The following is a 13910-nucleotide window of genomic DNA, read 5'->3' on the forward strand; positions in this document are numbered from 1 at the left end:
CTTTAGGTGGATAGTTTTTGAACTTCACCAAATAACGTCTAGCAACTTTTCCCTTAACTTTTCTTTCCTTATGTGCCAAAATTTGCTGAGGTACCAAGATCTCATCACGTTCCTCAACTTCACGTTGATCTTCATTCGGCATATCTTCCGGCAGATCACTCATAAAAGGCCTTAGAAGACTCCCATGAAATGCATTATGAATCTATCAATTGTCAGGCAATTTCAGCCTATAAGCAACATCGTTGATCTTGTCAAGTACTTGAAAAGGCCATAGTGACGCATATTGAGCTTGAGAAACAACCTTTCTGTAATCACTTCCGACGAGGGATCGGACGGAAACACAGAGGTAACTGCAAACTTTACACTTGGCAATACCTTTAACACTTCAAAACACTTCAATAACTGAGAGAGAGATGACACGACTCGGCGGAGTTCCGAGCCAAGTCGTTGGAAGAGGGGAAAGGGGAAACACACCCAACAACACACACGTCTCTCTATAGCTTAGGTGGAATCACATCACCCCGATCCTCTCGAAAAAACAAATCAAACAACAAAACTTCACTGCAAATACCCGTCTGCACACACCCAAGCCAACAATCACATACAAAGCACAACTTATCGCATCTCAATTATCGTAATCGCTTCTCGATTCTCAACCACACATAACACCTCTCTCTCCGTCTCTCTCTTTGCACACACCCCAATTGGTTCGGGGGGCTGAAACCGGCCTGTTCAATCCAAAAAGGGCGGTAGACTTTACTTTAAACCTTGATTTAGCTTTCACCCATTATTAGTCGTCTATTTTACCTGTACTTTCAAGACACATCAAAGGGGAGAGGGATACAGGCTGCTAGATTGCACCTGTATGAGTAGACGGACACCAGATTGGCCCCTAACTTAGGCGCCCCTTTCGGTATTTCTTTATTGTTCAAAAGAGGGAATAAACGCTGTGGTTCCTACAAGCTGCCCCGCACAAACTCGGCTGAATTTCCACTGTTCCAGCCCGATTTCGGCAGCATAACTGTACTAGAACCCTTCACGGTCAGTATTCCCACGCATTGACTGACTTTCCCGACGCATACGGGCACTTTGCAAAACCTGGCGAGAATCTGCAGCACGCTGAATTCTCTGTTTTCAGCCCTGAAAATGCGCCAGATCGCCTGTACAACGGTCCCCTTGCGTCCCCGAACCTCCTGGGGGTATTAGGGTCCGTTTAGGGCCAAAACCCTAAACCTGCAAAAATACACAGCAGGCTGTAATTCACTGTTTCGGGCTCCGTTTCGCGTGCCGGTCACATCCCTAGCAAGTCCTCGAGCTCCCGCACCTGTAGGGCTACTTGCCCTTTGAATCGGACGAGATTTCTGGCGTGAAACCTCTCCGAATTCACCTGTACCTGCGGGGGGATTAGCCGCTAGCTAATCCAGTACCTGTGCAAGAGGCTCTTGCCTCGGCAATCGCGCATGAACCCACACAACTGTACATTGGTCAAATGAAGAGCCCACTAGAGGGGCATAACATACTGCCAAAGGGGAGAGAGAGGGCAGTGCGTAGCGTGCAGGGCATCACTCCTGGCACCGCACTGTGCATAAGAGGGAAAGCAAGCACTCCATAGCTCTTAACCTGTGACAAAAGCTGCAAATGAGCCTCTCCCAGCTTAAAATTCAGCGCCAACTCTCTCTTGCATTAGAAACTGCACCAGAATGTGCCACTTGGCACATTTACAAGCATTTTCCCGTTTCGGGGTTGCCGCCTAAAAATATCCCAACCGGTTGCCCAGTTGACTTCACGGCAGAGTAAGGAAATGTTCCCTTTGTCATTCCGGAGGTAATGACGCCAACACATTTTCAGGTCCCAAAATAGCAGTTCCCTAAATTTTAGGAGATGCTGCCATTGTATCTTTCTAGGTCATCCGACCCTCTTTGTACACTGCGGCCACATCCAGAACTGAAATGTAGCCTCTGTAGCAAAGGATTCCACTTTGGCTAGTCAATGACCCCACTTGGCTAACCATAGTCCTTGTCCAACCTTAGTGCTCTCTTGCCCTCAGGCCTGGACTCCCTCTGGACAGTTCCACACTAGCTATGCAATGCAGGGCAGTTAGATTTCCCGAGGGGTGTTTCCAAAAAGTGAAAGTAAATAGATAATAAGAAAGAAATCAACAAAAAGGATAGATAGTAGTCACACGCTGGTGACATACCCCCCTCTTGAAATCTCAAACGTCCTCGTTTGCATCTATGTCGTCCATGCTTACTGTCAACACTGATGTATTCAACACCTGTCGACACATATACGACACATACATGCTCATTGTCAACCCTGGTGTATTCAACACCTCGTCGACTCATGTATTGCCTGCGTGTGAACCCTGTCCCAATGACATAGTGGTAGCTTCGCACTCTGCCATTGTTTTGAGTCACTAACTTCCCAATGACAAAATGGTAGCTACACATTTTGCCACTGTCTTATAGTACACGTTGGATCCCGTAACACTTTCGAGCATACCCAAACCGACAGTTTAAGAATGCAGTTACACATGTACTCTTTAATAGAAGCAATCACTGTATCCTTGACAGACTGACAAGAAATACTCACTTCTATAGCACTAACCAAACTTTTGGACATTCCATAAGAGCAATTGCCAAACTGACAATCTGTACAGCTCTAACATTCATGTAACAGGTATTTGATTTGAGCTCACTTTAAATACCATGTACATCATTTGTTTCAAAAGCGATTGTCACACTGACAATCCATGTAGCTTTGAAACTCAAGGGGTCAAGGTAGGTTGCAAAGCGAAGGCTTCCAGGTAAAGTGATAACACAGTTGGTGACTCTGCAAGTTCACCTTCTTCCATCCACTTAGCATCCATTGGTGGATAGTTTCTGAACTTTACCAAGTAACGCCTAGCAACCTTGCCTTTCACTTTCCTTTCTTTGTGTGCCAAAATCTGTTCAGGGACCAAGATCTCGTCTAGTTCCTCGACTTCCGGCTGATCTTCAGCTGGCATATCTTCTGGCACATCACCCACATAGGGTCTGAGAAGACTCACATGAAACGCATTGTGAATCTTCCAACTGTCAGGCAATTTCAGCCTATATGCAACATCACTGATTATGTCGCATACTTGAAAAGGCCCATAGTAACGCATGCTGAGCTTTGGAAACACTCTTTCCTTGCCCTTCATCTTCTTTAACCTTGCCTTTTCAAAGCGTAAAAGCACCCAATCACCAAGTGAATATACCACTTCACGACGGTGACGATCAGCTGCTTTCTTTTGCTTTGCCTGAGTCCTTTCTAAGGCCACTTTGACCTTCTTGTACATTTCATCCATGTCTTGAACATACTTATCTGCTTCAAATATCTTGTCCTTTGTATGCAGTATGGGAGGAACTTTCTTGCCACCTTCAACTATCTCAAAGGGTGCCTTGCCAGTTGATGAATGCACTGTATTATTGTATGCATACTCCACCAATGGCAAATACTGCTCCCACCTTCCTTTATGCTCTGACACATAGCACTTCAGCAGATCTAGGACAGTAGAATTTGCCTCTTCTGACTGCCCATCTGTTTGAGGATGAAATGACGAAGAGAATTTGAGCGTGGTGCCCATATTCTCAAACAAGCCTCTCCAGAACAAACTAGTCATGCGTGGATCACGGTCGCTAATAATCGACTGTGGCATACCATGATACTTGAAAATATTGCTCATAAACAAGCGTGCCATCTGATCTGGCTTTATCTTCTTCCTGACAGGAATAAAATGAGCCTGTTTGCTGAATCTGCAAATAATGGTCCAAATACCATCATTTCCTGTCTGCGTTCTTGGAAGATCAAAGATAAAATCCATAGCAATACTTTCCCATGGTTTATCTGGAATAGGTAGTGGTTGCAATAACCCTGGTGCCTTTTGCCTGTCAAACTTGACCTTTTGGCATATTAGGCATTCTCGCACAAAGGCATCCACATCCCTTCTCAATGTAGGCCAATAGAAGAATGTCTCAACCGCTTTAACTGTAGCATCGATACCACGATGCCCTGCATACGGTGGGACATGACTCTCTTCCATAACTTTGCGTCGCAATGGCTTTGTGACACACAATCTGCCATGCATCATCATGAACCCGTCTTTAAGAAGATAGTGTTCATGACGTTGTCCATCCATTAGTTGCTCGAAGACCCTTGCGAAATCTTCATCATTTGCATACTGTTCTCTCATATCATCAAGTTCATGATGATAAGGAATTGACACAGCTGAAATTTGTGGCTTCCTAGACAAGGCATCAGCCACAACGTTCTTCTTGCCTTCCACATGCACAATCTGAAAATGGAACATGGACAAGATATTTGCCCATCGCATATGCTTTTCAGATAACTTTGTCTGTGTCAAGAAGTATCGCAAGGTCTGATGGTCCGTTTGGACAACGAAATCTGCACCTAGCAGGTAGTGTTTCCAACTTAAGAGCGCATGAATCACAGCCAGTAACTCTTTCTCATAGACCTGCATGGTCATCTCTGGCCCTTGCAAAATTCTACTCTCATAGGCTACTACCCTGCCATCTTGCATTAGCACAGCACCAATGCTACTACCGCAGGCGTCGCACTGGACCACAAATGACTTCCTAAGATCTAGCAACACAATGACTGGATCTGAAGTCATCTTTTCCTTTAAGAGATTAAAAGCTGAAATCTCTTTCTGTGTCCATCTGAAGGTGACTGCCTTCTTTTGAAGAGCATGTAAAGGTGAAGCAATCTCAGCGAAATTTCGGATAAACCTTCTGTAATAGGAGCATAGTCCCAAAAAGCTTCGGACATCATGCACCGTCTTCAAATTTGGCCATGACTTGATCGCTTCGACTTTTGCAGGATCCATTCTGACACCATCCTTTGAGACAATGTGTCCGAGAAAGTGAATCTCTTCCAGAAAAAACTCACTTTTCTTTGCATTGATGAGCAACCTATGACTGCGTAGCTCTTTGAACACAATGGCCAAGTGATGCCTATGCTCCTCTTCATTCTTTGAGTAGACTATCATGTCATCAAAGAATGTACCAACAAACTGCTGGTGTGGACGGAAAATTCTGTCCATCATCCTATTGAACGTAGCAGGAGCATTTGTGAGACCAAAGGGCATCACTAAAAATTCGTAAAGGCCAAACGTTGTTCTAAAAGCAGTCTTGTGCACATCCTCTGATCTAATGCGGATCTGATGATACCCACTCTTTAGATCTATCCTGCTAAACATAGCTGCTCCTTCTAATTTGTCCATAATATCATCAATTCTAGGTATAGGGAACCTATTCTTGATGGTATTCTTGTTCAGTGCACGGTAGTCGATGCACATACGCCATGAGCCATCCTTTTTTTGCACCAACAATACTGGAGAACAAAATGGAGATGAACTGGGCTGAATCAGCCCTTTTTCTAACAGCTCCTGTACTTGGCCCATTATCTCTTTCTGCTGAGCCGCACTAACCCTGTACGGAGGCTTATTTGGTGGGCTACAGCCTGGCACCAAATCTATCGCATGGTCCTCGGGTCTCTCTGGCGGTAATTGAGACGGTAATGAATCGGAAAAACAGTCACTATACTGTTGTAAAAACATTGACCTTTCTTTATCTAGCACAGATAAATTTGATTCATCACAATCTGACACTTCACGTGCAAAAACCAAGTACGCAGAAAGATGCTTTTTCATTACAGAAGTAATAGCAGAAGCTGATACAGTAGGAATAGACTCCCCTTTAAGCTTTACATCCAGAATGTGAGTCTTTCCCCTGCTCTGTACAGTGATCTTTTTGTTGTAGGCATCCATGATTCCCTGTACACGAAATAACCAAGGAATACCTAACAACACATCACATCCGTCCAGTGGCATGATGTAAAATTCTTCAGCATCTACATAGGACTGGATATGTAGACGCAACTTTCCAATGATGGGTGTCACAGCCTCTGTATGGCCAGGACATGCCAAACCTGCCTCTGCTGTATACCCCATCTCTTCAGGTCTGATTCCCAACTTTGAAGCCAATTCTGGGGAAATAAAGTTGGCTTTGGCACCTGGATCAAAGAAGATAAGCACTGTTTGATCCCTAACCTTTCCCCATGCTCTGCAAAGCTCACTTGCATCTGAATTTGGCTTGTCGCCCACCATATCTGGCACTAGACCAGCCATGGGCTTCTTTCCCTTCCTGTCCTCCTTGTCTTCAGAATCAGCTGGCCTTTTCTTTGTAGGACAGTTGTAAGCAATGTGGCCAGGCTGCTCACATATAAAGCATTTGTTCTCTGTCCTCAGGACCTTCTTTTGCTCTTCTGACTTGCGAGGAAAACGTCTTTTCCATTTCTTTGCTGGTCCTTTTTCTGATTCAGCCGTAGCTTTGTCTTTCCCTGTGTTGGCCGACTCCTGAGTCCCTTTAGGAGCCTCATTGGGAACGTGCTTCTTGGCCGAATTTTTCTTGCCTGATCCTGCCTTGACGCCAGTGTTAAATTCACAATCTTCTCCCTTGAGCAAACCATTGCCAGTGTTTGCTACCTCGATGAGCTGCGTCAAAGTAGTGACTTTTGTCTTCGTACAGTACTTTCTCAATCCTTTAGGTAGGCCACAACAGTATTTTTCAATCTGTTCTGTCAATGGCACAAACCTATAGGAAGTTACTGGAAGTAGAGCTTTCCAAAACTTCCGATTGTAATCATCCAGATTTCTGCAAGTGGCAGCATTAAGCTGGTGCCATTCTGTCATGACATCTGCTTCGAAATCATCAGATAACCATGCTGCTGCAAAAATCTGCTTGAAGTAAATCCATGTGGACGGAGCTTGCCCTTGAAGCAATAAAGTTGTCCACCATTGTCCCGCATTCCCTGTCAAGAAAGTGGCTGCCTTGCGGACCTTTGAAGCCTCTGTAAAGTTTCCCCCTGCATAGGCCTTGTCAAACTGCTGGAGGAATGAAAGAGCCTTCTTCCTGTCATCAAACCCTGTAAAGGTCGTGAATGACACTCCTTTGCCACCTTCTTTGTACGGAGTTGGCCTCTCCAGCGGCGTTAAATTGTCATATGGAAGTGACTGAAACATGGGAACACTAATAGGGTTCATCTGTGTTCCTTGGCCGCTATTAACTTGACCTGGAAATGCCATATTTGGCTGCTGATTTGTAATTCCAGCCATACCAAAATTTGCTTGTGGCATCCCAAATTGTCCTTGAGTGCTTTGAAACCCTGGTTGCATACCCATGACACTGTACATGGGGTTAGGCATCATCGTTTGAGCACCCCCAAACACTGTTCCTGGCGTATAAAACTGATTTCCAGGTGCATGACCAGCCATGCTCTGAAATACCGATCCACCTCCAAAATAGCCAGGGTGTACTGAAGGTGGTGGGAAGACCTGTTGCATAGCCTGTAGGTTGCTTCCCTGCCCATTAGAACCAGCTATAGGCTGCTGAAAGGTGGCGGGCTGAATTGGTACAGCTTGAAAAACTGGCATCTCAGCCACCTGTTCTTGCACCTTAGGCATACGTTGTGGAGACTGCATGTTCTCCGTCAAGTGTACAGGTGTTTCCATTGACTGTGCGGTATGAATCACCTGTGCTCGAGCCTTAACAGGCTTTTGAATATGATCCAGTGACCCAACTTGCTGAGACGGAACAGGAGGTTGCAGAAAGGCTAAAAACCTCGGATTCTGCATTACTTGTGTGAACATAGCCACAGCAGTAGCCAACTGGGTCCTGAATATATCATCATCAGTCTGTGGTGGTCTTGAGGACTCACCCACTTCATGTGTCTGTTGACCCTGTGAAGAGGAAACCTCTTCAGTCACATCATCTGGTCTGTCAGCCATAATTACAATTTCCTGTGTCTGGTCTATGATCCCCTGTGTCTTCAAGCCGAAAACTGCCCAAGGCTCACTTCTATGGGAAAAAGTGATTTAATCCCGTCGATGGAACCATGAAACCGGCCTGTTCAATCCAAAAAGGGCGGTAGACTTTACTTTAAACCTTGATTTAGCTTTCACCCATTATTAGTCGTCTATTTTACTTGTACTTTCAAGACACATCAAAGGGGAGAGGGATACAGGCTACTAGATTGCACCTGTATGAGTAGACGGACACCAGATTGGCCCCTAACTTAGGCGCCCCTTTCGGTATTTCTTTATTGTTCAAAAGAGGGAATAAACGCTGTGGTTCCTACAAGCTGCCCCGCACAAACTCGGCTGAATTTCCACTGTTCCAGCCCGATTTCGGCAGCATAACTGTACTAGAACCCTTCACGGTCAGTATTCCCACGCATTGACTGACTTTCCCGACGCATACGGGCACTTTGCAAAACCTGGCGAGAATCTGCAGCACGCTGAATTCTCTGTTTTCAGCCCTGAAAATGCGCCAGATCGCCTGTACAACGGTCCCCTTGCGTCCCCGAACCTCCTGGGGGTATTAGGGTCTGTTTAGGGCCAAAACCCTAAACCTGCAAAAATACACAGCAGGCTGTAATTCACTGTTTCGGGCTCCGTTTCGCGTGCCGGTCGCATCCCTAGCAAGTCCTCGAGCTCCCGCACCTGTAGGGCTACTTGCCCTTTGAATCGGACGAGATTTCTGGCGTGAAACCTCTCCGAATTCACCTGTACCTGCGGGGGGATTAGCCGCTAGCTAATCCAGTACCTGTGCAAGAGGCTCTTGCCTCGGCAATCGCGCATGAACCCACACAACTGTACATTGGTCAAATGAAGAGCCCACTAGAGGGGCATAACATACTGCCAAAGGGGAGAGAGAGGGCAGTGCGTAGCGTGCAGGGCATCACTCCTGGCACCGCACTGTGCATAAGAGGGAAAGCAAGCACTCCATAGCTCTTAACCTGTGACAAAAGCTGCAAATGAGCCTCTCCCAGCTTAAAATTCAGCGCCAACTCTCTCTTGCATTAGAAACTGCACCAGAATGTGCCACTTGGCACATTTACAAGCATTTTCCCGTTTCGGGGTTGCCGCCTAAAAATATCCCAACCGGTTGCCCAGTTGACTTCACGGCAGAGTAAGGAAATGTTCCCTTTGTCATTCCGGAGGTAATGACGCCAACACATTTTCAGGTCCCAAAATAGCAGTTCCCTAAATTTTAGGAGATGCTGCCATTGTATCTTTCTAGGTCATCCGACCCTCTTTGTACACTGCGGCCACATCCAGAACTGAAATGTAGCCTCTGTAGCAAAGGATTCCACTTTGGCTAGTCAATGACCCCACTTGGCTAACCATAGTCCTTGTCCAACCTTAGTGCTCTCTTGCCCTCAGGCCTGGACTCCCTCTGGACAGTTCCACACTAGCTATGCAATGCAGGGCAGTTAGATTTCCCGAGGGGTGTTTCCAAAAAGTGAAAGTAAATAGATAATAAGAAAGAAATCAACAAAAAGGATAGATAGTAGTCACACGCTGGTGACAGGGGCTCACACAGCCTACACACGCCGACGCCTTTGCACAAGAGAAGAGAAGAAGGGATGGGGAGACAACACCAGAGACGATGCAATCGAAGCTTGCTTCTTTCCTAATGATCGGCTATGGTGGAGCATACACAAAAAGGCTCTCTTAGAGCTTTGTCTCTTTCTTTGTCTTGCCTGCAACCTGAAATATCTTCCAAACGGTGCAGAATTAGCCGATGTGCGTGAGACGCAAAACTGTCTGGAACGGCCTTTCTCTATAGTGTAGCAGGCTGCTTTTAGAAAAAAACGAGTTTTGCAATTTTTTTTTTACAGAATAGGACTTTTTGGCCCTCCTCTTGGAGGAAAGTTAAGTCACTCATCCACTTTCCGTTTTCACCACTCACCACATGGTCTTTACTTCTCAACTTGCCTTGCATGTCCTAAGAGGCTTTTCACATGAAGAACCTTCGCTAAAGCATCGAATCGCTACCTTGGTTTACATAGCCCATAAGTTATACACATCGTGAACTCTTTTGTCCGCAGTGGGTCTTCACACATGCTTTGCCATTCTGGCACATATCTGTAAGCACCTTTGACACTGCTTTCTACACTTTCTGGCATCGACACTTTTTGGTTGCACCATCATTGCCCACCTCCTTGTTGAGCATTCATGCTCAACCATAAGCATGTTTATTGATCTTTGAAAACTACAAAACTAGAGAACATTGTGAGCAAACCAAAAAACTCCTACCATATGTACAAAGTCTTATTCTTGCTTCCCGTCGCCTCTTCTCAAGCGGGTTGCCCAATCCTCTTGTTAGTCAAACCACTTGGATCAAACACCTGGCATTGAGTGCGTCCATCCATCTGTAGCAACCTTCAAAAATGCTCCACCTACGCACACAACCAACCATGCACATAAAATGCCCATAGCACAACTTCACTGCTCCAATCACCACCTTGCATCCAACCTGCTTCAAATAGAGCATCATTGTGCACACCATCTTGCCTCAAGACACACATCTGGTCCTCCCTCCCAACAATGTAAAGTAGAGTCCTCTTTAAAAGAACCTTGTATTTGACAAATTACCCATTGCACCTCTGCATTCTCAAGCATACCCTTCAACCATGAAGCACATACCTCTGTTGGACGAGGCCACAACCTGGGATTTCTCTCTATGCATAATAGGACCCACCTGTTGGACTGAAGACTCTTCCAGCATAGGCTCCTCTATCACCATCATCTTCTCGCTTGTTTGCATACCTGTAGCATCCTCAATCCCAACATCATCAAGCCCTTGCATAAAAGGTGGGTCGAAAAAGGTCAACTAGCACCTCTTGCATGCCGACTACATTGTCTTGCTCTTCAATAATCTGGTCGACTGCCACATCTTCAAATAAAGAAGCAAGAAAATCATTCCATACCGCATTACCCTGGAGCATAGCATCGACAAAGTCATCCTCTTCATAAGAGCATGTACCCTCATTTTGCCTCGCTTCATCACTATCTGTTTTCACCAAACTCGAACATGGTTCTCCACTTTACCATAGCCACAAGGTACTATCTTTACCTGCATGTCTTCGTGTAGGCCTGGATACTTCCACCATCCAATATAACCGCTTGCACAAGCTCCTGCTCCTCACATATATCTACCACACCCGCACCAATATGCAAGAGATGAAACTCCTCATCATAGTTACCCGGAACGTGGAACGGGAACGGCGACCGGTTCCCCACGGAACGGGGGAACGCCCGAGGGGTCCGGAACGGGAACGGCGCGGAACGGGAGGCATAAAAAACATCCAAATAATGAGAAGGTTAGTGGGTGTGTTCTAAAGGTTGGATTTACTCTCATGCCTTGCCCTCATCTAGTGTTCCACATTAGCCGTCTAAATGAATATTTGGGGCAGGATGAACGGACTGCTCCGCTTGAGGAAGTTCCCAAGTTCATGGAAACTACTCAGTTTTCTCCTCTTCAACTTGAGTTGGTCCTTGACCAAGAGTAAAATGGTCGTCGGTTATGAGCATTTGATTCAGTTGAACCATAGACCTTCGTCAGCTACGACTTGGGGGTCATTGAGGTCATTGAAGAGTTGATTCCCCGGTTGTATTTAAATTTCTGAGGATAGCAATTCCAAATAAGAGCGAAAGTGTTACGTCCCTAGACATCAAGATGGGTGCCTGAGCAAATGTCCAGCTAGTGTGAATGAGTCTTTTATGTCATCTTGTATGATCACCATATTTGGACTGTAGACCCTTGGCAGTGCTTGCCTAGACACCCAAGCTAGGGGATTCCAATCCTTGACACGAGGCACTAGGCCGACGTAGCTGCAGGCTCCCAGGCTCGGGAGTGAGCTAGTTGAGCTCTATGCCTTGGAGGTGAGTCAAATGTCTATCCCTTCTGTTGTTACGTGCATGTTTGGCTTGTATCATGCAGGATGGATCCTAGGGGAGCATTGACACCCTCACTCATGCTCATGCACTCTGTTTTTCCCTCGTGCACTCTGACAAGATGGCAGGCCCATCCCCCTTTTTGACTTTGGATTCACCCTAACCTGCCTCACGATGTGAATATTCCCCATGAAGCTTAGTACAGTTAGATGAGCTGACCATGTGTATCCTACACACCTTTTTTTTTTTTGAGTAGACCTTACCCCCCCGCCCCACCCCCAAAAAAAAAAAAAAAAAAAAAAAAAACTCAACACACAGAATGCCCTTTCTTGGGTGCTAAATGTGAGAGAGTAATGCTGGTGATGAGTGTGAAACCTTTTGTGTTATTAAAGGCAAAGCAGTAAACATGTAGTCTATGTTGTTTTAAATCTTTCATGTTTTTTTTTTTTCCCAGTTGGTTCCCCACCCTCAAATTGTTGGTGTTTTGGCAAATTACAGGTGGAAAGCGACGAATCCATTTGGGCCACTAGAGAAGCTTGGTTATAAGAGGGGTCATCGAGTAAATGTGGATGTACCGGCAGTTGATTGGATAAACGTGACAGATTTTTATGACGTTGTTATCTTCAATACGGGGCACTGGTAAGGTAGCATACTCATCTTTAGGAAGTGAGTCCTTCAGATTTGGCACCTAGATTGTTTGTTGTCTTTCTTGTGATGCACAGTGTGACCATTAGTGCATTGGGAGTGCACTAGGTGTGGATTATACACTGGCTCAAGTTATGCAGGTGGGGTTTTGATAAGTACCCTCCAGATGATCCCCTTCTGTTTTTCAAGGATGGGGAGCCCATCATCCCACCCTTAAATTTGCGGGATGGGTTGAAAGTCGTGCTGCAACACATGGTTGCATTGACAGAAAAGAATTATCCATCCAAAGTGATGAAAATCTGGAGAACTCAATCCCCAAGACACTTTAAAGGTGGCGAATGGAATCAGAATGGAAGTTGCGTATCCAACAGGCTTTTGCAGGACGGCCAGGTGAATCAACACTCACTATATTTTGGCCTTTGCCTTTGAGGGCCTTTTGTTAACACTTGGCTTTCGTTCTTGCAGATCGAGCAATGGTTTGGGCTAGGTACAGGGGGCATCAACGGAGAAGCTCGAGAGCTTAATGGTATCATATTGCATGCACTGGAAGGCTCAAGTTTCCAGCTACTGAATGTGACTTATCTTAGTGAGTTTAGGAAGGATGCCCATCCAGCTGTTTGGTTGGGACAGAAAAATGCCCACGTTAGATGGGGCCAAGATTGTATGCATTGGTGCCTTCCAGGGCTTCCGGACACCTGGGTCGACATTCTCTTGGCGATGATACTCCAACACTTGAGTAGAAAGCAAGCTTGTTGATAACACACAGGTTGTGTTGTCGGAACCAGGGAATCGTTAATGGTTACCTGAGTGAGGGAATGCAGCTGAATTCAAATTTGATTTTTTTGTGCTAGAGCCAGTGATTTTCTGTATCGTGGTGTCTTGCATACAAAAGAGGCCAAGGTGGATGGTTTTGCAGCGGTAGCATGATCTTTAAAGCTTGTGTAATGACTTCTTCATGTGGCATAAGGCATGAGGTGGGAAAGGAACTCTGCACTTGGTGACTCACACGGACTAATCATTGTTGATCTTCGAAGTAAGTTTGTTACCCACGCATGGCAATGTAAGAGGAAATTAGGAAAGACATAGATAGTTTAAACTGTGTGTTCTTTCTCATGAGGTATGCTGTCTTTACTTAAGAAATTAGAGCACTGACAATACAAAAGTAAGTCAATGAGAGCACCATAGGGCTAGTGAGTGGTACCACTCCTCTCATTGCAGGTGTTCATTGCATGTTGAGAGATCTTGACCTCAGGATCCTGTACAAAATTTAAGAGGCTTTTATGTTTGTTTTGCTTCCTTTTAAAAAAAATGATATCAGAGGGCTGAGCTGAGTGTTAACTTGGGCAAGGGGGGGGGGGGGGGGGGGGAGGGGAGGGGAGAGAGAGAGAGAGAGTCTTCTAGAGGTTGAAATTGGCCTATGAGACACATCAATGTATATGGGCGAAAAATAATGAAAGTGTGGGTCACAAAGGGATGAAGC

The 13910-nt window shown here is 45.6% G+C and overlaps 1 protein-coding gene across 1 annotated transcript in view; it reads left to right on the plus strand.

Annotated features, from left to right (window-relative positions):
• TBL12 (trichome birefringence-like protein (DUF828)) overlaps nucleotides 1-13529 on the plus strand; it is a 103834-nt gene extending 90305 nt beyond the window's left edge. Inside the window, exons 2-4 of the mRNA XM_086500437.1 lie at nucleotides 12284-12424; nucleotides 12571-12820; nucleotides 12896-13529. Of these exons, the coding sequence (XP_086356563.1) occupies nucleotides 12284-12424; nucleotides 12571-12820; nucleotides 12896-13186 (682 nt within the window). The 3' untranslated portion in view covers nucleotides 13187-13529. The remainder of the gene's footprint in view (nucleotides 1-12283; nucleotides 12425-12570; nucleotides 12821-12895) is intronic.
• The last annotated feature ends 381 nt before the right edge of the window (nucleotides 13530-13910 follow it).

This window comes from Adiantum capillus-veneris, chromosome 25 (genome assembly GCF_014529385.1).
Source record: "Adiantum capillus-veneris isolate H3 chromosome 25, ASM1452938v2, whole genome shotgun sequence".
Lineage (NCBI taxonomy): Eukaryota > Viridiplantae > Streptophyta > Polypodiopsida > Polypodiales > Pteridaceae > Adiantum > Adiantum capillus-veneris.